Source organism: Schistocerca cancellata, chromosome 6, assembly GCF_023864275.1.
Source record: "Schistocerca cancellata isolate TAMUIC-IGC-003103 chromosome 6, iqSchCanc2.1, whole genome shotgun sequence".
NCBI lineage: Eukaryota > Metazoa > Arthropoda > Insecta > Orthoptera > Acrididae > Schistocerca > Schistocerca cancellata.
Window position 1 is genome coordinate 484,619,753 of NC_064631.1, and position 27,421 is coordinate 484,647,173.

The 27,421-nt window shown below is 39.1% G+C and overlaps 1 protein-coding gene across 1 annotated transcript in view; it reads right to left on the reverse strand.

Annotated features, from left to right (window-relative positions):
- Positions 1–4,513: 4,513 nt before the first annotated feature.
- LOC126190993 (mRNA cap guanine-N7 methyltransferase) overlaps positions 4,514–27,421 on the reverse strand; it is a 137,986-nt gene continuing 115,078 nt past the window's right edge. The window contains exons 7-8 of the mRNA XM_049931670.1: positions 20,856–20,991; positions 4,514–5,548 (exon numbers count right to left, since the gene is read on the reverse strand). Coding sequence (XP_049787627.1) covers positions 5,505–5,548; positions 20,856–20,991 — 180 coding nt within the window. The 3' untranslated portion in view covers positions 4,514–5,504. The remainder of the gene's footprint in view (positions 5,549–20,855; positions 20,992–27,421) is intronic.

Consider the following 27,421-nt stretch of genomic DNA (forward strand, 5'->3'; position numbering starts at 1 on the left):
GCAAATAAGGCAAACCTTGTTCCCCTCCCCCCCCCCCCCCCAGCCCCTGCCACATATGCTGCCCTGGACAACAGGTGTGTTGTGTGGGAATAGTATCAGCCTGCTTTATCAATCTGCTTTGTAGGGCAGTCTACATATCAGGAGCGAGAAATGTTTTTCCGACTCCCGAGGTGTAGGCTGCCCTGACTGATAGGCATGTTGTGTTGGATAGCATTGGCCTGCTTTATTGAGTTATGCTGGAGCTATGTGTGCTGATGGCCATGACTGGGAACAAGTTGAGATGGATTGAGGATGGGATGGACAGTGAAAGAGGGGGCACAAGAGAATGGATAGGGAGAGAGGGGGAGTAGGAGATGAACAAATAGATTAGAGGGGAAAGGATGTGGTGGATACTGAGGAGCAGACGGACAGTGAGAGATGGGGCAGAAGAATATGGACAGACAGGGGAGGAGAGGAGATGGTTAGAGGGGATTGGAAGGGAAGGGAAGGGCAGGGCAGAGGGGAAGGAGAAGAGGAATTGAGAGGGGGTGGAGGAGGAGACGGTTGGGTAATGGGCAGGAGGAGATGAATGAGAGGTGGGGAGTAGTAGGTGGACTGGACAGAGTGAGGGAATTTGGGGAGGGGGGGGGGGAAGAGGCACTGGAAAGAGGGTTAGGGGCAGTAGAAAATGGACAGAGAGGGATGGGGAGAGGATGCAGACAGAAGGAGGGAGAGGAGGAGATGTGACCAATATAAATGTTGAATGTGTAAATGAGCAAAGCTGTATTAAAAGGCTCCCCTGCATGACAGGTGTGATTTGTTGGAGAACTATTGGCCTATCTTATCAAACTGCTTTGCAGGGCAGCCTTCACATCAGCGGCAAGAATTGGTTTTCCAGCATCTGACATATAGGTTGCTCTGCATGACAGGTGTGCTGTGTTGAGTTCAATCAGCCTGCTCTGATTGACAACCTATATGTCAGGGGGAAAGATAGTTTTCAGACTCCTGAAATTTAGGCTACCAAGCAAGAGAAACATGTTGTGGGAGTAGTATCGGCCTGCTTTATTTACCTGTTTTTCAGGGGCTAAATGTGTGGTTGGGCACAGCTGGGCAAAGGTTGAGATGGACTAGAGAGGGGCAGGAAGGCATGTGTATCGAGAGAGGGGGCAGGAGGGGCAGGAAGGAAGTGGTGAGTAGGATGTGGATACTGCAGGGGAAAGGCTAGTAGATAATATTAATGTCAAATACAAACTGAAATCACATATGTTTGATACCATCTACTTCATAGAATTATTTCTATTCTCTTATTACTATTCATTTCATGGTCACTGCTTTTGACTTACCTTATTCACAGGAACAGTATTTGAAATGGGCTAAAAAGGTATTGTAGAGGTTTCTTTGTGTGTACAGCATTAATTGTTCAGGGAACCTACTTCAAACCAAATGTCGGTTTTCTCCTACAGTATGCAATTTTATGTAGGATTGTTTATAAGCTATGACAGTGATGAATTAACAGAAAATACCTGTTATATGGATAGAGAAAATCAACTCACCGAATGGTGGCAGGTTGAAAGACATACAATTGCTAGTTTTTGGAAACCAGGGACATCTGCTGGTAGAAGAGTAAAAAGGGTTAAACGAAATGAGACAAGGTTACTATTTAATTATTCCCTGTTATTCCATATACAGTAAGTTTCCCTTCACCTGGGGGCCCCACCCAGGCTTAATTTTTCTCTCTTCTTAAAACCTTATCAGTTTCTTTACCTTCTCATCCCATCTGGTAAGTCTCCCCTGACCTGGGGTTCTTGGCAACTTTTCCAAACTCTCTCCATTTCCTACACCTCATCAGTCCTTTTCCTTCACCCGCCCCTTTCAATCCCAACCAGGAAGAGGAGCCACTGGCTCCTAAGTTTGCAAATTTCGATACATTTGTATGTGTTTTCTCCTGCTGCCACTTGGTGAGTAGCTTTTTTACCTATCCAACTACAGTATATTTTCAAAAATTGATTATTTTCATTGATCAGTAAGTAAAGAGCTATTCTCATGCTAGTGGATGATTGTAATGCTCACTTCTTTATATCTATTCTGGCAGCTGTGCCAACCTTGTTGCATTCCAAAAACTGCAGTTTGAATGAGACTGAACAACTGCTCTTCAACTATATTATGTTATGGATGCCTAAAATATCAAAGAAGAGAAACACTACAAAGTACTTTTTAAATAGATTCCTGTTATAGTACGGATAATCAAGAATGCTTGGGAATTTGTGCTGTTTTAAGATCACTATTGCAGTTCACTGACTGACAAGGTATTATGTATATTTAGTGTTCAGTAAGTTATGTTGTAACTTGGTATAAACCAGGTGACAAATAGTTAAGAAGGTAAATAGTTCCCATGCTTCCTCACTTATGGGGACAGCATATGTGAGGATACAGGAGTACCCTCAAAATTGGGCACAAATGAGCAAGCATGTTAAGATTCAACAATAAACTATTTTAAAAAATTGTTAATTTATATGTTAAGGTTATTTAATCAATTCTGTAGATTTTTCGGTTTTGTGATGCTTGAGGTCCTCCTGGGGTGTCGTGTGGCAGTTGGGTACCTCCATTCAGCTTTCTGACATCAATGCAAGTTTTTTGCTTGGAGTTTGCAGCACTCTATGGTGCATCACGGAGTACACACAACTGAGGGGTTCCCTGGAGGAGTTGCGGAACAACAGTATATAATCCATGAAGTTACTGAAGGAAAAAAGCACTTAATGTAGAAAGTAGAGTTTTTTGCTGCAACACAAGCTCTCAAGTTACATACTGAACCAGAATCTTACTTTGTGGGGATAAACTAATCATCAATATGTCTCTCTCCCTGTAAGTAAGTGGTTGTCTTTCACTTATTTTATGTAATTGAAGGTAGAGATTGGTATAGGAGGAAATTATGAAAGATGTGAAATTTACAAAAGAGCATTCAAACCTACATACGACCTGGATATATGAAGTGAGCTATATTTGATCAGTAGTTATTTCTACTTTGTAAGGGCATAAAAAATACACCTTCACAACACGCATATTTCCTTAAACTTTTTACCGTTGACATTTTTCACTCAAACATATTACACAATTGCCCACCTGAGCATGTAGGTTTCAATGAAACTTTGTATTTTTCTCACATGAAACTCTATTATGCATAGCAAGCTTGTACAGAATTTCTGGAGGGGTTTCAGTTACTGAGTAGTAGTGTTCTAGCATCCATCCTAAATATTTTTATCTGCACACTTCCACTGATTATTAACATGAACCAGTAGTGAAACTGGACAAACAGAACGAAAAAATGTGTTACAGATACTATATCTAAAGCTTGTGAAATATTACATTCCTTTTTCTTGTACCCACAAATAGAAATGCACCAAGTCAAAAATGGAAAAAAGGGCATGAATATCTGGGTACTTTGAATGGAGCTGAAAGACATCTAATGCAACCATTTTCTTCAACATATTAACACCTAGACTAAAAATGACAAATTCCTTGTTTCCTTGGTTACAGCCAAATCCTGTTACAAAACAGGACTTTAAAAAGTAAGTTGTACAGGTTGTCCCACTATAAGACAATTGTGCAACATGAGCAGCACATTGTCAAAAGAGAGTTCATATTCTGAGTTCCCTGCAGCCACAGTTCTGCTGCAGTACAGCTGACAGGTACAGCACAGAGAGTGAATGAAATGGTGCAGCAACTGGAAATGTACTCTACAGTTGAGTATGTTGGGCAGTATGAGTGACAGGCAGGAAGTCTAAATTGCACGCAGATTCGCTGTCAATTCTGCTGGTAGATGGACCAAATATAGTGTCATTTTCAGACACAGTGAGATGATGTGAACAATTTGACCAAGGCCGCACAGATGTGGTTGATGCTAATTGGGAAGGAAGGCCACTGACATCCACCACAAACAACAGAGTCTGGGCAATCGAGGAAATGATTTGTAGCAGTTACAGGTTTTCCAGCAATAAGGATGTTCACACAGCAGTTTGCGAATAGCTCTGTGACCGAATGGACTTCTGTCATTGAGGAATTGAAAGATTGGTAGAATGTTCTGACGGGTGTTTCCATAGACTTAGTAAGTTTGTTGAAAAAGTAATGCCCTATCTGTGTCACTTTGAAGAGCAGTGAAGCATTCAATGAAAGTTATTTGGTAAGTCATAATAATGTTAACTTACTCCTTGAAGCCCCATTGTACAATTCATTCAGTGCTGTGGTCCCATTTTACAAGAAGTTAATTGATATTATAAAAAGCAAGTTGATCTTTACTTCACACTGTACATCAATTTGTATTATTGCTGGTGTTATTAATTCTGAATGCTTACTACACTGTGTACACATTTCATTTCTTTTCTAAAGTCGCTTACATATTTGTCTTCAGCTGTCTCTGAAGACAGTTCTACAGGGTGACCAGTAGATGATTAAAGCAGACTCACTGTGTGTCTGTCTGTCCTTCCAGATGCACTAAACTTTGTGTAGTTTATTGTAGAATGGAAAGAAACAATCTTCCTTTCCTCAAAGACATTTTATTCCAGTCCATTAGCAGAGTACAATTTTTTGCTGTGTTTTCACTTTTACATGAAGAAATGCAGATGCTGCAGTATCCGTGATCGTGTTGCATAGAAAATACTGTGACTGAAATTACCTCTCATCAACAGTAGCACAGTAGCTGCCATATAGAATATCCATTTTACCTTCCTGTGTTTACCTAATGTTATATAAAAGCTCCCTTTTAATAAAAACCTTACTCTCAATTATGTATACATCATTTTTCTCTTTTTACTGTATGTAATATCCAGTACTTCAGTAGAACAATGGCTAGCAGTAAGAAAGATTATATGGAGGCAAATATGCAATACACCATCAAATTACAACTACTTATCATGTTCTTATGCAATAGTACAGGAAAGTTCATACCACAATTTCTTGGCTGCTTTACATTAACTTACAATCAGATTCTAACTATAAGATGGAGTACATGAATCATCAAAAATATAATGTATCTTTAAAATAACTTTTGTAGGATATTTAATGGAATTATTATTTGACTCAATTCAGTTTACTTTTACAATAAAACAAATTCTGGTGAAAATGAATAATACTGACATATTCTTTCACATCTGTTTCAAAACATACTAATCATTGCTAAAGTCTAACTTGTAAAATCATAAGATACCTGTAAACTTCACGATTTGCTTCTTAGTGCATTTCACCACAAAAGTTTGCCAACTAATATATATTATTTATATTGAGATTTTTTGCGTCACTAGAAAAAAACCTAGTGTGTTCTGGAAACATATAAATATATTACAAAAGGTATAAAAATCATTAGTCCTGAAATTAAAAACTGAATCTACTGAGATCCTTTCACAATTTGTGACACACAACATATATGACATTTTAGTGATTTAGTTAATCACTATTCCCAGTGATTTTACACACAGCAGAGTCCATGGTCCATTCTTTTTTCCATAAAATGATTGTAAGCACTTGATATATTATTATATTTTCTTAACCTTTTCAAAGGCGAAGACCAGGTAGAGAGCTGAAACAGAAGACAGTAAATGCATATAACTTCAAATAATTAATAATGGTCAAAATTCATTAGCTAATGTAATTCTTAAAAGTTTCATTATGGATGCCAGCAAGTATAGGTTGGAACAGTTACTTCTGTGTAACTGCACGAGTTCACTTTAATTCAGAAGCTTAGTCAATATTGATGCACAACATTAAATTTTTTGCTGAAATCTTCAAATCTGTTGCCTACTTAATTCAAACAGAATTTTATAAATTACAGCTATAGAACTTTGTACATTTAAACATAATTTTTCAATAAAATTTGTGGACTATGTGAATGCTGAAGAAAATTAGATTGGAAAATATTTGATAAAAACATAAAAATATAAGTACATTCATCAAATGTATGTGAATGTAGACAAGCAAATTCAAAGGTAAATACTGCTGTTTTTACATTAGTAACTTCTTCATATTTCTACAGCCATTAAGGCTACTATAAAAAGAAAACCGCTAATCTCCTGCAACTTCCAAAACACCAGAAAAAATTTGTTAGCAATACATAACACACCTTAAGCAGTGTATCAATACATGAAGTCATTACAATTGCTGTGCATGCCTCTAAACTATCTTTAGAAGAAGGAAACCAACCAACTATAAGATAGCATAAAATCTGAGGTAAAGTTGTGTGTGTGGCTTACGAATAGTATGGTAAAAAAGCGAAATACAGGTGATTAAATTAATCAAATTCTACACAATTAAAAAATAAGACAAGAGTGTCCGGGAAAGTAGATACGATACAAGATAATCTAATAACCAAACTAATATGACGCCCATTCAAAAAATTCAGGAACATTCTTACTTTCACGCCAATGGTGTGTTGGGGCGATATATAGTTGGCATCCCTGCACACACTGTGTTTAATGTGTAACTGCTGCAAGTTTCATTGTTGTATGTCCATTAGTTACTGTTCAGTGCTGCACTGAGTAGAACATTGTGTCACACAGTTTGTGAATTTTGAGATGGCAGTTAGAGGAGCAATGCATTGACAATAAATTTTGTGTGAAACTCAAGGAAACCTTTACAGAGGCACACCAAATGATGCAGGAAGCCTACGATGATAAGTGCACAACCCGTACTCGGTGTTTCAAATGGTTCACATGGTTTAAAAATGGCCGGGCATAAGTTAAAGAGGACCCTCACTGAGGACGCCCTTCAACGTCTACCGACAAGATTGTCAGGAATGTCAATGAAATCATGCGTGGTAATCAAATGCTGACTGCCTGAGAGATTGCAGAAAAATGTAACATTTCAGATGGATCATGTCATGAAATCCTGACACAGCATCTTGGAATGCATGTTGTTGCCACCAAGTTTATCCCATGGCTCATGAGTCAAGACCACAAAGACCTTCGCCTCACAATCTTTGAAGAGCTTTTGGATCAATCAAATGAGAACGAGATGTTCCTTAACCATTTTACTGCTGTTGACGAGTTTACTCATCATGCTGGTTGCTGCTCCCTGGGTGCTGATGACAATTATAGTCATGTCAGCTGGTTTTCCACTGAGTGCTGTTGAAGAGTTAAGTCGCACCTGTTGCCACCCTCTGAGTGCTGATGACAAGATAACTTGCACAGCGGAATTCACGCACCATGTCTCAGTAGCATTTCGCAGTTCTGCCGAAAGCTTGTCGTCTGATTCTCTGTCTGTTGTGTGCCTAGCCTTCACACTACAGTTCACTGTTGATCAGAATGTACTTCAGTGTTCTTCGCGTCTTGCATTTTACAAAGAAAATGGCAAGATGTTGTGGTAGCATTGAGGAAGAAATCATGGAGATTCTTACTAGGAGCAACTGTGAGGATGAATTGCTTGATCTTGACGGAAGTGATAGCTCTTCCACAGAATCGGAAAGCTGTAGTCATACACTGTCCACATCAGCAGGGGTGTCAATGCAGTCTTGTCTTTCAAAAAGAGATGTTAGTTGTTTTGAATCTGAAGACTCAAAATGATAGTGAAGCGCCTACAAAGAAATCACGTCTTAGTGATAAATTTGACTGGAAAGAAAATGATTTTCGGCCAGTCAATCACGCATTTGATGATAAGTATCAGGACATGCATATCAAATAGAGAATGAGGCAAGTATTCTGTCAGTTTTCATGTTATTCTCTACAGAAGAACTGATGAAATATAGAACTGACAAAACGAATCGGTTTTATTTGTTCACGAAAGAGAATACTACAGAATCAGTGCATTCTCAAATATCAAAGTGGAAAGATACTGAATTTGAAGAAATGTGTTGTTTCATAGCTGTTTGTCTTCTGAAGATTCGCATTTCCGAATACTGGACCAAAGATGTTGTTCTAAATACTCCAATTTTTAGTGAACTGATGTCAAGATACTGCTTTTTGTTACTTATGAGAATGTTACATTCAGTGACAGCTCTGCCAATACTGGAGGAGACACATTATTCAAAATTAGGAATATTGTCAATAAACTTTGTACATCTTTACGTTGTGCATTTAATCCACATCAGAAACTCTGCATTGATGAAAGTTTGTTATTATTCAAAGGACGCTATCTTTCAGACAATTAATTCCATCAAAATGGAATTAATTCAGAATAAAACCATTTTTGTGAATGGCTGTGTCTTAGATTTCATTGTTTATACAGGGACATCAACAGTAATCAAGTTTTGCAATTTGGGGAAAAGTGGTGACGTATGGGCTACACTAATAAAGCACTATTTAGAACCTGGACATACACTCTGCCTTGATAACTGGTACTCAAGCCCAGACTTATTTTCCATTTGAAAATGTCTGCTTGTGTCTGTGCGGATGGATGGATGTGTGTGTGTGTGTGTGTGTGTGTGTGTGTGTGTGTGTGTGTGCGCGCGCGCGAGTGTATACCTGTCCTTTTTTCCCCCTAAGGTAAGTCTTTCCGCTCCCGGGATTGGAATGACTCCTTACCCTCTCCATTAAGACCCACATCCTTTCGTCTTTCCCTCTCCTTCCCTCTTTCCTGACGAAGCAACCGTTGGTTGCGAAAGCTTGAATTTTGTGTGTATGTTTGTGTTTGTGTGTCTATCGACCTGCCAGCACTTTCGTTTGGTAAGTCACATCATCTTTGTTTTTAGATATATTTTTCCCACGTGGAATGTTTCCCTGTATATATATATATGCTGGTTCAAAGCTCGGATCAAAAAGAAGGATGGAATATACATTCACAAAGTGTAAAGGGAATCCTAAGTTTACAGTTCATGACTTTCACAGCTTTCAAATACTGGAAAATCTGTTGATTACTTATGTGCAACAATTAAAAGTATAGCACAAGAAAAAATATCTGTACCAGACAATCAGTCATTTCCGGCGATTTCAAATTATAACAGCATTGATTACCATCTGCAAAGGACGGCTGCATCTGTGCCTGGATGGAACACTTTACACAGTGTGCCTATCACAGGTAAGGAATCTGACGGCGGACGTCAAAGCACTCTGTTGTACTCTCAGGAACAAATAGCAGGCCATGTGAAATTTCCAAACACATTACAAAATGAACTTACCAAAGTGAAGTAAAACTGTTCTTATCATTGCTCACAGTAAATTCCGATGTCATAGAGCAATGTGAATGATGATCTTTCCCCTAGAAACGATGTAATATGACATTTTGAAGTACAGAAACAACGTATAACTATCTGTAATCTATTATTTCATTTGTTCTCGAGTTATCACGGTGGGGAACCCACAGAGAAATGCAGATGTTGTAGATGGCTATGCAAGAAAGAACAGGAAACTATTGAGGTAAATCTAATGAATCACATCACTTTCAGCTTATAAAAAAACTACAAGCAAGATATAATTCTTAGTGATGGAAAATAGTTTGATTCTGCAGTAATTCATCTGCAGAGAAGCTATGTAGTGAGAGCATTTATTCTGCATCAGCCGTGAGAGGGCACAGTGCTTTGCCTGGAGTTGTAGTCACTCCAGAAATATTCAGAACAGGGCAGGTGAGGCACTGTGGGCCGCTCTGGCCCCTCAGGTGGCTCGAGGAACAGGCACCTAGCGCAAGTAGCTGGATTACGCCGCAGACCGCAGCACCTCTGCGCACCAAGCAGATGGTGGGTCTCCAGCAGTCAAAGGGTTAAGAGAATCATAACTGGTGATGAGATGCTTACAAGAAATGTGAGAAGAAAATGTCCTGAAATGCGTTGAGACAATTCATGGCTCTTGCGTCATGATAACGCCCCCACACAGTCACCCCTGTTGGTGTGTGACTATTGCACAAAAAATGAAATCACTTTGCTGCCTTGTCCTCCTTACTCTCCATACATTTTTTCATTTATAAGGTTGAAAACCACGTTGGAAGGATAAAGACTTGCAACAATAGACAAGATAAAAGAAAAATTTGCACGTCACTTTGCACAATCCACCAAGAGGTGTACTAAGACTGCTTCCGCAAGTGGAAATGAGGTTGGGAGTAGTGTATCAATTGTGGAGGAGAGTATTTTGAAAGAAATCCTGCACAATATGCAAAAGGTGAGAGTAGAAAAATTTAAAGTTTCAGAATGTTTTGAACTGAGCTCATACAATTGTTTGACATGTAAAACATACATTTCAGGCATAAATCTGTAAAAAGGCTAAACATTAAAATATAAAACAATGGAAAATCAAGAATGGAATATAACAATATTATGGAAAGGATAGTTGCTACTCATCAGATAGCAGAGACAGTCTTTTTGTTGTGCCTATCTGTGACTCAGCATCTCCGCTATATAGTGAGTAGCAACTTCCCTTTTCAAAAAATTAAAATATAAAATACATGTACTTAATGATTGCAGGAAAATAAAATAAGTATGTATTTAGAATTTACAGAAAACTGATATGCACAGATATTAAATGCCCATTCATGTCATCTGCAGTGAGAAGTTATTTTTTACTCTATGGTTTATCTATATATATAAAACAAAGTCGGGTTTGTTACAACACTTATAACTCGAGATCTGCTCAACCAATTTTCATGGTTTTTGATTTGTTGGATTTGTCTCCGCCCCAAATAGCAGAATACATCTTAAAAATAATGAAAAATTGACGAATAAAAATTTTCATGGTTTTTGATTTGTTGGATTTGTCTCCGCCCCGAATAGCAGAATACATCTTAAAAATAATGAAAAATTGACGAATACTTGAAAAATGCGTTATTTTCCCTAAAAGTTCTTTAGTTTCGGAGCTGTCAAATTTTTTTGTCAAAATCTGTAAGTAATGATTGACATTTATGCATGCGTTCATAAACTATTTAAAATGGATGAATAAACTATTGTGTGTATTTTTTTAAAAAAAAGATTGAAAAATATTACGCGTGCGTTCAGAAATGTGTAATGAATACTTAATCATTTCAATAAGTGCTCATTTGTTTATTACATGTCAAACATCTGTTGTCCAATCCTGTCAAATACTGTAACAACTATTTGTGTGTGCGTTCAGAAATTTATTTTGTGTAAAATGTCTCGAAAGTTCAGGTAGGTACTGTTATATTTGTTTGTTTTAGACATTAATTTGTGTAAATTATTTATTAAATTAATTAAAGATTTATTCTACAGGTTAACAAAAGTGTAAATGTCTTTTCATAGGTTGTCTATGATTTTTCTTGATAAGCTATTGTCTATGTCTCGATTGTTTTATGTGGTTTTGTGCGAGTGCATATTCAGTATTACTATTAATAAAAATGCCGCGTCCTAGAAGATCTAATCTTTCCCAGCGGAGCCGTAATGCAATTAGGCAACGGAATATCGCGAGTCAATTATCTGACGAGAACCACAAAAATACTAAATGGTTAAGTGAGCGAGCAATTTTGGTGGCTAAAAATAAAGATGTAGATGACCTCAATTTTATAATTCAAAATCAAATCGTAGGTACTCTGTATTCATTAAAATCTATCGACTGTCTAACAAACGAAGAAGAAGCCACTAATTATCCAACTGAATTTTTGAACTCCTTGGATGTGCCTGGTTTACCACCGCCAATTTACAACTGAAGGTTGGCTCGGTAGTCATCATGCTTAGGAATTTAAACAAACCAAAACTGTGCAATGAACGCGTTTGGTGATAAGAAAACTGATGAGCAATGTGATTCACACGTCGATACTTAAAGGAAAATTTAAAGATGAGGAAGTTCTTATTCCAAGGATTCCGATGATCCCAACAGATATGCCCTTTGAGTTTAAACGAATTCAATTCCCGATTCGTCTTGCCTTCGCCATGACGATCAACAAATCACAGGGACAATCCTTGACTATTTGTGGCCTCATTCTAGAAAATGCGTGTTTTTCTCATGGTCAATTGTACGTGGCATGCTCACGTGTCGGCAAACCATCCGCATTATTTGTTCTTGCGCCTGACCAAAAAACAAAGAATGTCGTTTACCACAAGGTGCTTGAATGAAAATCCGATTAATGAATTAATCAGAGTGTATCCCAACCTGCACAACATAGTTTTCAATGATTTTTTTCTGACATGTGTTTGAAATACTTAATTATTATTATTTTTTTAATTTTTGTTCTCATTCTGTATGTATTCATCATCATTCATCAAAATAAAATACTTATCTATTTCTATCTACACTCCTGGAAATTGAAATAAGAACACCGTGAATTCATTGTCCCAGGAAGGGGAAACTTTATTGACACATTCCTGGGGTCAGATACATCACATGATCACACTGACAGAACCACAGACACATAGACACAGGCAACAGAGCATGCACAATGTCGGCACTAGTACAGTGTATATCCACCTTTCGCAGCAATGCAGGCTGCTATTCTCCCATGAAGACGATCGTAGAGATGCTGGATGTAGTCCTGTAGAACGGCTTGCCATGCCATTTCCACCTGGCGCCTCAGTTGGACCAGCGTTCGTGCTGGACGTGCAGACCGCGTGAGACGACGCTTCATCCAGTCCCAAACATGCTCAATGGGGGGCAGATCCGGAGATCTTGCTGGCCAGGGTAGTTCACTTACACCTTCTAGAGCACGTTGGGTGGCACGGGATACATGCGGACGTGCATTGTCCTGTTGGAACAGCAAGTTCCCTTGCCGGTCTAGGAATGGTAGATCGATGGGTTCGATGACGGTTTGGATGTACCGTGCACTATTCAGTGTCCCCTCGACGATCACCAGTGGTGTACGGCCAGTGTAGGAGATCGCTCCCCACACCATGATGCCGGGTGTTGGCCCTGTGTGCCTCGGTCGTATGCAGTCCTGATTGTGGCGCTCACCTGCACGGTGCCAAACACGCATACGACCATCATTGGCACCAAGGCAGAAGCGACTCTCATCGCTGAAGACGACACGTCTCCATTCGTCCCTCCACTCACGCCTGTCGCCACACCACTGGAGGCGGGCTGCACGATGTTGGGGCGTGAGCGGAAGATGGCCTAACGGTGTGCGGGACCGTAGCCCAGCTTCATGGAGACGGTTGCGAATGGTCCTCGCCGATACCCCAGGAGCAACAGTGTCCCTAATTTGCTGGGAAGTGGCGGTGCGGTCCCCTACGGCACTGCGTACGATCCTACGGTCTTGGCGTGCATCCGTGCGTCGCTGCGGTCCGGTCCCAGGTCGACGGGCACGTGCACCTTCCGCCGACCACTGGCGACAACATCGATGTACTGTGGAGACCTCACGCCCCACGTGTTGAGCAATTCGGCGGTACGTCCACCCGGCCTCCCGCATGCCCACTATACGCCCTCGCTCAAAGTCCGTCAACTGCACGTACGGTTCACGTCTACACTGTCGCGGCATGCTACCAGTGTTAAAGACTGCGATGGAGCTCCGTATGCCACGGCAAACTAACTGACACTGACGGCGGCGGTGCACAAATGCTGCGCAGCTAGCGCCATTCGACGGCCAACACCGCGGTTCCTGGTGTGTCCGCTGTGCCGTGCGCGTGATCATTGCTTGTACAGCCCTCTCGCAGTGTCCGGAGCAAGTATGGTGGGTCTGACACACCGGTGTCAATGTGTTCTTTTTTCCATTTCCAGGAGTGTATATTAATATTATTTTGTATCATTGTATTACGTTCATCAAAGCCTAAATTAGTTCAGCTAAAAGGTAACACGACATTCATTGACTGTTAGGCGTTACGAAGTTCGCCGGGTCAGCTAGTCTTTTAATACGCCTGCCATTGCAACAAAATGAAATAAATAGAGAGCTTGATAAACTGAAACAAACTGCTGTAGCAAACAGCTTCCAATGTCATTAACATTTACACAAAAAGTTAAAAACAAAATGAGTTATAGCACACTAAAGTAGGCAAAACTTTCCAGAATAGAAGGGGTGAAAAACCAAGCATCCACGATGGCCTCTATTATACATTTATATTTCATGTTTGCCAACTAGTTTTCTTTGAATCCAGCTCAACAGCTTGGCTGTATACATGAATGAGTGCATGAGAATGGGTCTGCAACCCAGACATTACTTGAAGTACTCTGTCTGAGGAAACAAACAAATCTACATAAATAGAATAAAAAGAAAGTGTATCTATGTTTCCAAAACAAAACTGTGTTCAGTACTATAAAGGTCAGATAGTGTGTTCATTTGAAACACAATTTAAAGAGCATACATATTATCAAATTAAAACAGACTTTGATAAGCTCGATGTTAAAGTAAACATTTTGCGACAAACTTACAATAGAACATGAAAGTGTTACACCTAGCACCTGGAGGAAGATTACTTGACTTGCTTCAAAAAATGGAACATTTTTCTGATAAAGTATTTCAAATCAGACATTAAATGAACAGTACAAGTTTGGAAATATGAAAGTAATAATGAGTTTGCAAGAGTTGCTTTCATGCTGGGACGTTTTTACTAATTAATGAAATTTAGTGCATTAATATACAGAAACAAAAGAGATTATAGTGCATATTGCCATGTCCTGTGCTGGATGAAGTGCGGCACACCAATTAGTGTTGCTGACCTGCGTGCTACAGGTCACCAGGTGAAATCTGACCACCTAATTATTATCCTCACCACCACCACCACCACCACCAATAATTCCCCCTTAAGGAGGGGTCTGAATAAATTTTCACGGTGTTTTTTTCTACCTCCTTCTTCTTCAAAACCTCTCATTAATTCATTGTGTTTCTTCTTCCTCTCTTCAGTCCATGTGTGGATGTTAAAAGAAAACAGTAAGTTCTGTACTTGAAAAAAGATGCACCCATACTTAATTCATTACTATTCTTCTAGTAAAGGACAACCAAAGAATTCATGAAGTGATGCTAGCACATCAGGTAAATGCAAGAGAAACAAGTTGGATGAAAGAAGTACGACTGGCTACCGAATGTGGCCACTATGACAGATACAGAAGACTATCATGACCCTGCCTCTCAGGTTGTAAGAGAAGAGATACAGCTTACTGAGCTTATTCCATTCCATGATAGGCTGATTGGTACAGCAACTGGTTTTCATAATTATATAAAGAGACAGTCTCAGCTACAAGTTTATTTTTATTACAAATAACGCATTTTGCCTGGCTAAGGCTTCCCCAGATTTTTTTATCCAGATGTTAAGATTGGAACAAAAGGTGGAGAACTGCTAGTAAGTACAAAACATTATTAAAAAGAGGTGAGTAACAAATCCGTGACAGCCTGAACACCATACGAATCGCATTACTTGTAATGAAAGTAGCTTTGTATCCGGTACTGCCTCCCTATATAATGAGATACAGCTGTTTATGACACCCAGAACTGATGGACAAAGCAATTAGTAGATGATGGCCACAAATGTCAACCCCATACATCAGGAAGTAATAGGGAACATTAAATAGGAGGTGTGTGTATCTTTAGCACCAATCTCCATCACCAGTCAAACATGCCAGAAGGAATGGACTCCACAGCTGTCCAACAATAACCCAGCATCTGACCAAAACAGGTACAAACAACTCCCCTGCCAAGTGTAATGCTCTGCAGAAGGACAGATATTAGGAGGACAGGGGATAAAACGCTGGCATGTTTCCACTGTGGATGCCCTGGACACATAGTACGCCACTGCAGAGAAGAAGATGAGTGTTATGATGCCAGACTTCAATCTTCACAGCAGTTCTATTTATGGCAGACAACCACAGACGACTATAGTCCACCTGTGGTTCAAAGCTTGGAACCATGCCCTGGACAATGGCTGTTCCTCAAAATGCCATCGCATGACCTGATGCTGTACAGAAGCACTTGCCACTGAATTTGGGAAACTCAGCGAGGTGACTATCTGGAGAAGTGAGCTGCCACGATGAAAATCTTTCATGAACAACAATTACCCAGATATCAGGAAATGTCTGGCCACTAGTCAACTCAGGGGCTCCCTTTTCTATAATGTCGAATGATTATTGTTGCCAGCTAAAGAAGACATCATTTTGAAGGACAGAGCACCCCAAGTAATGATCTCTTATCATAGACAAGTTTTCCAGCCAAGGCAAGTATTGTAGACAATTACACACTACAATAACAACTGCCTATCACCATAGATGAATGACCTCACTGAATGCAATGCAGATATGCTCTCTATCTATATTGATGTCGAACAGAGAGATTAAGATTCAATACCGACTGTCGTGACCCCTGTATATAACACAGCGAAGTAAGACACTAAAGACTTCACACCATTTGTTCTGCTCCATGAGCGCAAGGCTTAAATGACAATGGATACATTGTTCCCATTTCAACTGGACAATACTCAGGCTGATGATGTGGAACCGCTATAATCCCAAGCACTGGCCAATCAGATACAATCTGGGAGATTTTTACACTGGTGTGGAAAGTAGGACTACTGCAGAAATTACTAAAGCACTACTTTGGGCTACATTATATCATTTGTTCACTGTCAGATGTCACATATGAAGTCAAGAGTTTTGTGATCCTCCATCGACAAGACAAAAGCATAGACATAGCCTCCATGTCCTCCTTATGAAGCCCTACTGCAGTGCTGATATACAGATGAATTTGGGGAATTCCTGTTCAAAGAAACTTTAGACCCGCTCAAAGATAGCAGAGCCTTGACGGCCGGGGCTACCTCCAATGTTCATCAAAGTGAAGATGATATGTGCGAGGATCTACCAGCGCTGCCATACAGAGGATCACTAACTAGATCTAAACCAGGGTGCTGTAGTCAGCTCCAATGAGAACTCTTGAACAGTAGGTCACTGTTTCTCCACGAGTGGGAGAAATGCCACAACATGTGCTGCATGTAGTGTGGCGTAGTGGTCAGCATTGCTGGCCAACTTGCTGCAGGTTGCCAGTTCAAACCTCACATTTAGTATTTATCCTTTCTGAAATCTCTGCATTTATAGAAATAGCAGCATTCTCTGCCCAGGAATTCAGTTCTATTTGTCTATGTTGGTGTCTGTAATAAAAGTATTTTCAGTGCTAAGTGTTTTATTTCATCAATGCTACTGCTTTCTGATTCAGACATGATTGCAGTTCCTCACACTCATGGAATAGACAGTGGGACGGTTTGCTCATGGCCCATTTACACTCAATAATGACTGCATCAACTGAACAAGACAACAAGAAATTAGAGCATGCTTTACCAAAGTGACTCCTGATGACTAACAAACCTTTCGGTGTATGCTGCAATTCCACAGATTGTTTTCTGTTATACAGGGGTACTATAAATGATTTATTCAATTTCACGGTCTATACTTTCCGAACCAGATCGCAGTTATAAGAGTTGAGGAGTATGAAAAGGAAGCAGTGGTTGGGAAGGGAGTGAGACAGGCTTGTAGCCTATCCCCGATGTTATTCAATCTGTATATTGAGCAAGCAGTACAGGAAACAAAAGAAAAATTCGGAATAGGAATTAAAATACATGAAGAAGAAATATGAACTTTTGGGTTTGCCGATGACATTGTAATTCTGTCAGAGACAGTAAAGGACCTGGAAGAGCAGTTGGACGGAATGGACAGTGTCTTGAAAGGAGGAAACAAGATGAACATCAACAAAAGCAAAACAAGGATAATGGAATGTACTCGAATTAAGTCGGGTGATGCTGAGGGAATTAAGATTAGGAAACGAGACACTTAAAGTAGGAGATGAGTTTTGCTATTTGGGGAGTAAAATAACTGATGATGGTTGAAGCACAGAGGATATAAAATGTAGACTGGCAATGGCAAGGAAAGCGTTTCTAAAGAAGAGAAATTTGTTAACATCGAGTACAGATTTAGAAAAGAAGAGAATAGACGCTTTCCAAATGTGGTGCTACAGAAGAATGCTGAAGATTATATGGGTAGATCACATAACTAATGAGGAGGTACTGAATAGAACTGGAGAGAAGAGAAATTTGTTGCACAACTTGACTAGAAGAAGGGATTGGTTGGTAGGACATGTTCTGAGGCATCAAGGGATCACCAATTTAGTACTGGAGGGCAGTGTGGAGAGTAAAAATCATAGAGGGAGACCAAGAGATGACTACACTAAGCAGACTCAGAAGGATGTAAGTTGCAGTAGGTACTGGGAGATGATGAAGCTTACACAGAATAGAGTAACGTGGAGAGCTGCATCAAACCAGTCTCTGGACTGAAGACCACAACAACAACAACAAAATACTTTCCGAAGTATTACATGTACAAATATGACTGATATGTGAAACTCACCGAGTTTGCACTGTGCTCACAAGTTTGCGTTACGAGTGCAGTGCCCTGAGACAATGGCGACAGAAGGAAAAGAATTTTTGTGTGATGGAGTACCTGTTACAACAGTGCAGCGTGCACTCAGAAGGTATTATGGAAGACAGTTGCCGTGTGTGTTGGTATTGACAATTTATGGACTCTGGTTGTCTCTGTAAACAGGAAAGAACCCACTGACCAAGTGTGTAAAAGACAACCACGGAGAGAATGAGGGAAAGTTTTGTATGCAGTCCAAAGAACTCAACAGTCTGTGCAAGCCACTAACTTGGGATAACGCAGCAAACTGTATAGAAGATTTTGTGATAGCAGATATGTTTCAAACCCAACTGTCTGCGGGTCATGCAACAATTGAAACCAGTACATTATTGCTGGCACCATCAATTTTGCTTCACAATACGGGAAGCACTTGAGTATGAACATTTGGCCTTCAAGGTAATATTCAGTGCCGAAGCAAACTTCAGTTTACCTGGAAAGATTAATAATCACGAAGCACACCAACATACTATCTTTAGGATAAGTATGAACATTTACAGGCTTAGATAAATTTTAGAATATTCGTATTTCATATATCTTGTACTCAATTTATTATACTGCTTCATATTTTCATTAATTTCATTTCAATTTTATCGAGTGCAAAAACATCTCTGCTCTGGTTTGACTGCTACTATTTGATACTTAAAAATACACCATAAAAAATATTCATTTTGTAATCCTAGAATACTTTTCACAATAAGTGAAACTAGCTTTTAATTAGTATTTACATAAAGAACTTATTCACATGTTAGGAACATTTTCCAACCAATAATTTTCATGATATAAGTGGTTATATAATAGGCACTGTTTGCAGACACATATTGTCAAATTTCAGTACTAAGAACCAACCAAAACTCAAATGTGAATGCGAACATGATTTTCATTGCAAATCCTCAAATTTTCAGTCTTTAATAATGGATGACATCACCTGTAATTACTGAAAAGATATATAAGCAGCGGTGAATAAGTTATTAGAGAGCCAGTTTTGTGACAGTTTTTTTGGTGTAAAACCTGCACCAGTCAAAGCAATAGATGTGCATTTTTAAAAGTGAAACTCTGTGCCAATCTGATTACTTGAAATATCTCCTGGCATAACAAATCATTAGCTACCTCGTTAAGAGCTCAGGAAGTTGCAGCAGATTTGGTGGAGCAGATACTCACAATTCTTTTACAGCCACTGCAGCGTCGGAGTTTGCCAAAAATGAAGATGAGTCTTTCGAACAAATTGTAACATCTACAAAAACACTGTTAACTTGACGTAAATCGGAAATTTCAGCCGCAATGTGAGAGTGTGGGACACTGAAAACCTTCATGGAACTGTGGTGCAATGAGATTCACCAAAGGTTAATGTTTTCTGTGCTGTATCACAGACAAAGCTGTATGAGCTGTTTTCCTTCTGTGAGAAGACCGTTATGGCTACCTCTTACCTTGTGATATGCTGCAGCTGTGGTTGTTTGCACAACCGACTACTGCTTTCGAGAATTTTATCTTCTAAGAAGACAGGACACCCCCCTTTAGTAGAGGCCCTATGTTCATTAATACCAACATGATGCACTTCCACATCACTTGGGAGTACATTAAGAGCCATGTTTGTGTACACCCAATGCCAAAAACACTGGAACAGCTCAGAGAATGCATCAATGATGCTCAATGACCACTGACAGGATGCTGTATGGAACAAACCTGATGACCACTTGGATGTGTCTCATGGGATCAGAGTTGTACTTGTACAACATTTGCATAGTGCAAAATGTAAACTTTATGAATTTATGGTTCTATTCCTCCATCACTCATATTTGTAAATGTAGTACTCTTGAAAATATAGAGCTCTGAAAATGAATGAATCATTTATAGTAACCCTGTATCACACACCTCTTATTTTGATATTGTTTTGCTTATTACTGATTTCCATCTTCAATTGCATGCTGTTAACATATCAAACAAATGTGTCCGCTTGGTGACTTAGATTACGTCTTACTCTATCTTACTTTCCTTGAAACTCTTGTCTTATATGAGAAGAATTTGATTCCTTTCATCGCCTTCAACTAATTTTTCATCATTCTATTCCAAAGTGACACACACACAATTCTATTACACAATTAATTCCATGATGTAACTCTGCTAGAGTCTTTGCATACTCAAGAAGATGGCTAGCTGGCTTCTTTTAATGATAGAGGATAGGTATGCAAGCTGCTGCTGTGACGTAGCATGTGCATACAATGCACAAGATGAGTTGTCTATAGTAACAAAGTTTTTTTAATGACATGTTCACTTTTAATTCTTTTATATATTGTACACATCTCCTATCCTTTCTAGAGCTGAAGATGATTGTGTAACAACTGAAACTGATAATCTGTACTATACTTTGTGATGAAGACAAATAAAACTTGTATTGAAGAAATGGTTATTTCCCAGCAGATTTCTTCCAATATCAACTAACAGTAAAGTCAGTATTTTGATTAAAATATCAGTTCACAATATACAACATATATTCTAACTTTAGTGGCCCCCGTGCTCCCCTCCTCGCTCCCCCATGGAGATTCGAACGCACCCACCCACATGTGTGCAACCTTCCCCACACCTTTCCTCCCACACAAAAACGAAAAGCAACACAGGATTAGTAGCCAAATTTTACTGATTACTTACAAGCAGCTTCCCATTCTGACTTTGAAAGTGTACCAACTTTCCTGTGTCCTGTTGATTTCTGCATATATTGCTGGACATGTTCATAATCATCTGGATCATTACCTAACAAAGGTGCATCATGGAAGGGTGGATATGTCTGGAACAAGAAAATGGAAGTTCATCACAGCATACGAAATAACTGATAAATCAAGACAATGTAATAAAAGGTACTGAAATATTAGAAGAAATATTGCAAAAATGGAAAGTACACTTATTACAAATATAATAGAGGGAAACATTCCACATGGGGAAAATACATCTAAAAACAAAGATGCTGTAACTTACCAAACGAAATCGTTGGTACGTTGATAGAGACAATAACAAACACAAACACACACACACAAATTTCAAGCTTTTGCAACCCACAGTTGCTCCATCAGGAAGGAGGGAAGGAGAGGGAAAGTCGAAATGATGTGGGTTTTAAGGGAGAGGGTAAGGAGTCATTCCAATCCCGGGAGCGGAAAGACTTACCTCGAGGTATACACTCTCGCTGCTTTTGCGTGCGTGCGTGTGTGTGTGTGTGTGTGTGTGTGTGTGTGTGTGTGTGTGTGCGCGCACGCCCACACACACACATACACACACACACACACACACACACACACACACACACACACACACATTCCCCCCAAGGTAAGTCTTTCCGCTCCCGGGATTGGAATGACTCCGTACCCTCTCCCTTAAAACCCACATCCTTTCGTCTTTCCCTCTCCTTCCCTCTTTCCTGATGAAGCAACCGTGGGTTGCGAAAGCTTGAAATTTGTGTGTGTGTTTGTGTTTGTGTTTGTTATTGTCTCTATCAACGTACCAACGATTTCGTTTGGTAAGTCACAGCATCTTTGTTTTTAGATATAAAGTATACTTATTGATTGATTTCTACAACACAAAATAATTTTTGCATTGAACACTGGCATCTGAGCTACACATATTTCTGAAGATTTTTGGGTTTTCGAGAATGTTAATAGTCTCATTTAATGTGTCAGTATTGCCAACATAAGCTGCCCTAAAACTACTACTGCTTTTGTGTGATCATCAACTTTCAGAGATTTAGGTTGAGGCAGATGCATCATTTTCTAGGCCTGTTGCAGAAGTGGTCTACATGCTACAGAGATATACCTCAAACTTCAACAATTAATGCTCCAAGAAGAGGTCCCTTCCTACATTATACAGCTCCAGTTACATATAGGAAAGTTTTGAAGAAGTAGGCCCTGGAGCTCCTCTTATAGTTGCAACAGTGTTACCTGCTTTATTTAGCACCAAGCCTGCAACTTCCTGTTTTGAAAGTGAACTCTAATCTTTGTATTTTTTTCTACATATTTTTATAATATTTCTATGTCCTCAGTAAATTCTCATGTGATTATAGAGTGATACCAGTAAAAGCTAGTGTCAGAGAATAATATTTATTTACTGTGAATTTACCTATCTTGCCTAAATAACTTCTGTGATTGTGTTCCCTAAGCCACATATTAACGCTGTTTTTCATGTTTCAATCTACAGCAGGTAGTATGTATGAAACATTCTGCATGCTATTGTGGCTAATGGAGAATGCAGATCTTTGTGGACTTCCATCAGCAGTCATGTAGCTTTTTTTAAACTTTTTTTCAGATTACTTGGAACTTTGTAAACCAAAATGAAATGATCATGAAAATGCGTTACTTTATAATTCATAAAATTGTGGTTAAAAAAACCTACAAAACCTAATTTAAAAAACCACTGTAAGAAGATATCTGTGACAGCATATTCAAATAAGAACTACATAACAGAGAAAGACACCAAACTACTACTAGAAACTCTTATGTAACAAGGAAGGTGCTGTACAAGGAAGCCTTGCACCTTGGATTTGAGTATCTGGAGTTTATCACTCAAATTTTTCAGTTCTTAATGGTAGCCTATTAAAAACAGAACTTGCAGATTAGGTGTCACCCCCTTTCTGTACAACAGCCTGTATGCTTCAGCTCCTTTGAATGAGTACATGTTATTAATAAAAAATCCCACATGTATGTGAGTAGCAGAACCGCAATTTTGAAATGCTTGGAGGAAGGGAGTGGAGGAAGACTTGACAAAGTTCTTGAACTGACATTACATACTGATTTAACCACTTTTCTCTGAGCTGGGAATATTCTTTACTAATGCATAGAGTTTCTATATAATACCACAGCTTAAAACAAAATTCAGTGTCATTGACAGTGGAGACAATCCTTACAGTGAAAACGGCAACAATCAGTTTCTTAGTAACATCCTCAATGTGATAACTTCCAAGAAAGCTTTTCATCAACTTCGAATGGCAGCTTCACATCTGTTGGCTGTAAGACAAGGTGCACATAAAACTTTTTATCTATGACAGCTGTAAATCAAATAGTGGAAATGTAGTCCAGACACTCCAGGAGATCAAGGATGCACAGAAAGGATATGGGGGTGATCAGATGGTGCTGTTATCAATAAGTAGTGCGCACTGATATTTTATAAAACATAATTTCTCTCAACGTCTTCCGACTCAGGTGGATGTCGTGACCAACGAGATTTTAATAAATGGAGTGCTGGACCCGCAACATTATTTATAGTGAAACAGACACGAGTATTTATTAGGTTTTCTGATATCTTTATTTTGATAGACCCCCTTAATTATACTAACCCAGAAACTTTGTATTTGCACCATGATACTAGTCTCATCCTATTTCGTTTCATGATTATACTTCAGATAGTGTTCAGCAACAGCTGATTTGCTTAGTTGTTATGGTCAGATATGTTGATGACGTTCCCATCATCTCTCCCTGACTGTTCTGATAGCCTTCTCAATGTAAGACATGCCACATTTGGGCTTTCGGGGACCTAGATCATCCTTAACATTACAAAGAATATTTTTTATCTTAGTTGAAGGAAATGAAATACAGTGGATGTGATATTTCCGTAGGAGTCTACTGACCTTTCTGGATACTGGGCCAGCATAAGGTAGATAAGCAATTTTTGGCTTTTCCTTCTAGGTCTGTCTCACCCTCTTTCTCAGGTGTTCTTGATTTTGACTGCAATGACCATTTAATTTGATGATCTGCGTACCCATTTCTTCAGAACACTATTGGTAGGTTCGCAATTCCTTGGTGAGGCTGTCCTTGGTCGGAAGTGTTCATAAACGCCTGAGAACGGTTGAAACAGAGACCAAGGAAGAGAAGCAAAAAATCACTTATCTACCTTAGGTTGATCTGGTATCCGGAAAGACAGGTAGGCTCCTACAGAAACATGGCATCCAGTATATTTAATATCCTTCAACAAAGATAAGAAATATTCTTTTTGATTTTAAAGACTACCTAGGTCTCCAAAGACAGGTGTGTATTGCTCAAAAATGGTTCAAATGGCTCTGAGCACTATGGGACTTAACAGCTGTGGTCATCAGTCCCCTAGAACTTAGAACTACTTAAACCTAACTAACCTAAGGACATCACACACATCCATGCCTGAGGCAGGATTCGATCCTGCGACCGTAGCAGTCGCGCGGTTCCGGACTGCATGCCTAGAACCACAAGACCACCGCGGCCGGCGGTGTGTATTGCATTTCAACACAAATGTGGCATGCATTATGTGGGGCAGACTATCAGAACGTCAAGGAGAGATGAGACGAACATCGGTGACTCACCTGATTAAAACAATCAAGCAAGCCAGCTGACACCAAGCACTGCCTCAAATATAATCTTGAAATGAAATGCAATGTGACCAGTATTGTGGTGCAAATGTGAAGTTTCTGGTGTATCATATTTAAGGAGCCTATCAAAATAAAAATGTCAGGAAACCTAATGAAGAGAAATGAAGATCCGGCACTTAACTGATTAAAATGTCACCAGCCATTACATCTATTCAAGTTGGGAAATGCATAGGGAATTTGCATTTCACGGAATATCAGTGTGAGCTCTGAAAACAAGAGCATCAAAGGACATAGTGGGTGCCGAGAATGAAAACCAGCTACAAATAGTGATGTGAGACCAACAGTAGTTCATAGTCTATTAGGTTCCAGGCAGTGAGTACACAAACAGCAAAACTCTCAGCATCTAAAAAAGATGGCTGGATCAGTCAACGAAATACTGTGCATAATGTGGAAACAACTTGGCAGAGCACCTGGAAGCACACTACTGACTAAACATATTATTCACAAAATAAAACTATTTGAGTATGCATCTTCTTAGTGGCCTTTCTGCCAATTTTGCAAAAATGGGATAGAAGCAATTAGTGATTGTATAATGTTACTTATGATCTGTCTTGATTGCAAAATTTTTTTTTTATTCATATGACCGGTTTTGGTTCATTCACAACCATCTTCAGATCTGTAACGATAATGATAATAATTTACTATTTCACAAAAGCAAATCTTTTTCATCCTATCTAATCAATATCAAATGTACCAGAACATACCTGATATTTCAGTTACAGGAGTAACCCGTCCAAATCCAGCAACTTTCACATGCTGCGTCACATAAAATTGGTTGGCAGAATGCACGTCATTTATATTAATTATAACACTATCACCGACAGGTGGCGTCTGGTACATTGTTACATTCCATTTGCACATATTGTATTCAGTAGATTTTTTTTTTATTAACTTTTATCTCCAAAAATACTTAATTAAAATCTGTAGATGTCAAGGTTAAAATCTGTACTTATCAAAATTAAAAAATAGTAAAATTATCATTTTTATATGATCTAAAAAACATAGGGCAATTTCTATATCTATGGCGCTAGTGTAGACTTGTTTTCCTCTACAGTCTGCTTCCGTGGTTCCCGCCATTTTGGTGTTGTGCTCTGATCCACTCAGTTGTCTGATGTCCATCGCCGTGGGCAAGAGGGCGGCGCAGGAGGGCCCCATGAACGATGACAGGCGCTGCACGCATCTTCCAATTTCTCCATCACGCACCATCTTTCATCCTTCGGCCTGGACATGCACATGCAACAGTTGCCATCTTAGTAAGTCGTCATAAATGTTAAAATAGGCATTATGATTGAACTCGCTTTGCTCGTTGAGGATTAAATCCGTATCTTTATTTTTGTGAGTGTATATTTTAATTTCTTCGAAAATGTTAAGAAACCGTCCCTTATGAGCTCTATGTAGGATGTCTAAATTGTGTTCAATGTTCGTGACTGAGTGCTTTGAGACAGCCATATGCACCCCAAAATCTGTTTTGTTTTGAGAGTAGGTGTGCTCCCCGAATCTGGTCTTTAAGTTCCTACCAGTCTGTCCTATATATTGTTTACAGCAGTCATATCATTTGATCTTATATACACCTGAATCCTGAAATTTATTCCTGCTATTACATATTTTGTGCCGGAGCTTCAATTTTAGCGTGTTATTTGTTTGGAACCCTATTTTAACATCGGATTTACGAAAGCATCTTTCAATCTTATCTGTAATTCTTCCACTGTAAGTGAGAGCCACATATTTTTTCTTGTTCCTCTTAACTGTGACTTGACTTCCTTCTATTTATTTCATTTGCCTCTTCTTTATCTTCCTGTAAATATTCATCACCTGCTTACACATATATCCGTTCGCTAATGCCACTTGTTTTAAAATACTTAGCTCCTTTTCTGCTTCCTGTTGGCTTAGTGGCAATCTTGTTAACCTGTATACCATCGAAGTAAAATATGCCCATTTGTATCGTGGTGGGTGACTAGCGCTCATTGATAACTAAATCTGTACATGTAGGTTTTCTGAATATGCTAAATTAATGCTTCCCATATTTCTTTATTAGTGTTAAACCTAAGTAATCTATACAGTTGTCTTCTTCAAATTCCATGGTGAATCTAATTTTCGAGTGTTGGGAGCTCATTTTTTGTGCCAAGTTTTCGATATCATTTTTATCTCCTTTGTATAATAAGATAGAGTCGTCAACATATCTCCTGTAATATACAATTTTCTCAGCAATATTAGGATTTTCATCAAAGAATTCGTTTTCTAAGTGATTTACAAAAATGTCAGCCAGCGTCCCAGGTAAACTGTTCCCCATTGCCAACCCGTCTTTCTGTTGTTAAATTTTACCACTGAAAGTAAAGTAATGGAACGACAAGACTTGTTCCAACATTTCCACTAGTTCAATCACTCCCCCCCCCCATGCCAATTTACCATGAGTGAGGAGATTGTTTTCAATGATCTAAATAGTTTCTTTTACGGGAATGTTTGTGCACAGATTGGTGATATCCAATGAAACTAGTGAGCATTCTGAGGTATAAGTACGTCTTTAATTTGCTCGGCAAATTCGTAGCTGTTCCTAATGCTGGAAGTCCGATGATATGTATATGCCGCCTTCAATCTGTTATTTAGCTCTTTATTTAATTTATAACTTGGGCTACTGGTATTATTAACGATTGCGAGAATCGATTTTTCAACCTTATGGAGCTTTATTTGTGACCGTAATTCGGGGATTCGCGAATTCATTACTTTCAGGGCAGCACTATAGTTTTAATACATGATACAGACTATATAGAGAAAACTGAAAAGTTCTTTATGGAGAACGGAATAGTACAAGTCAAGAAAGATCCAACCAGGAAATTTC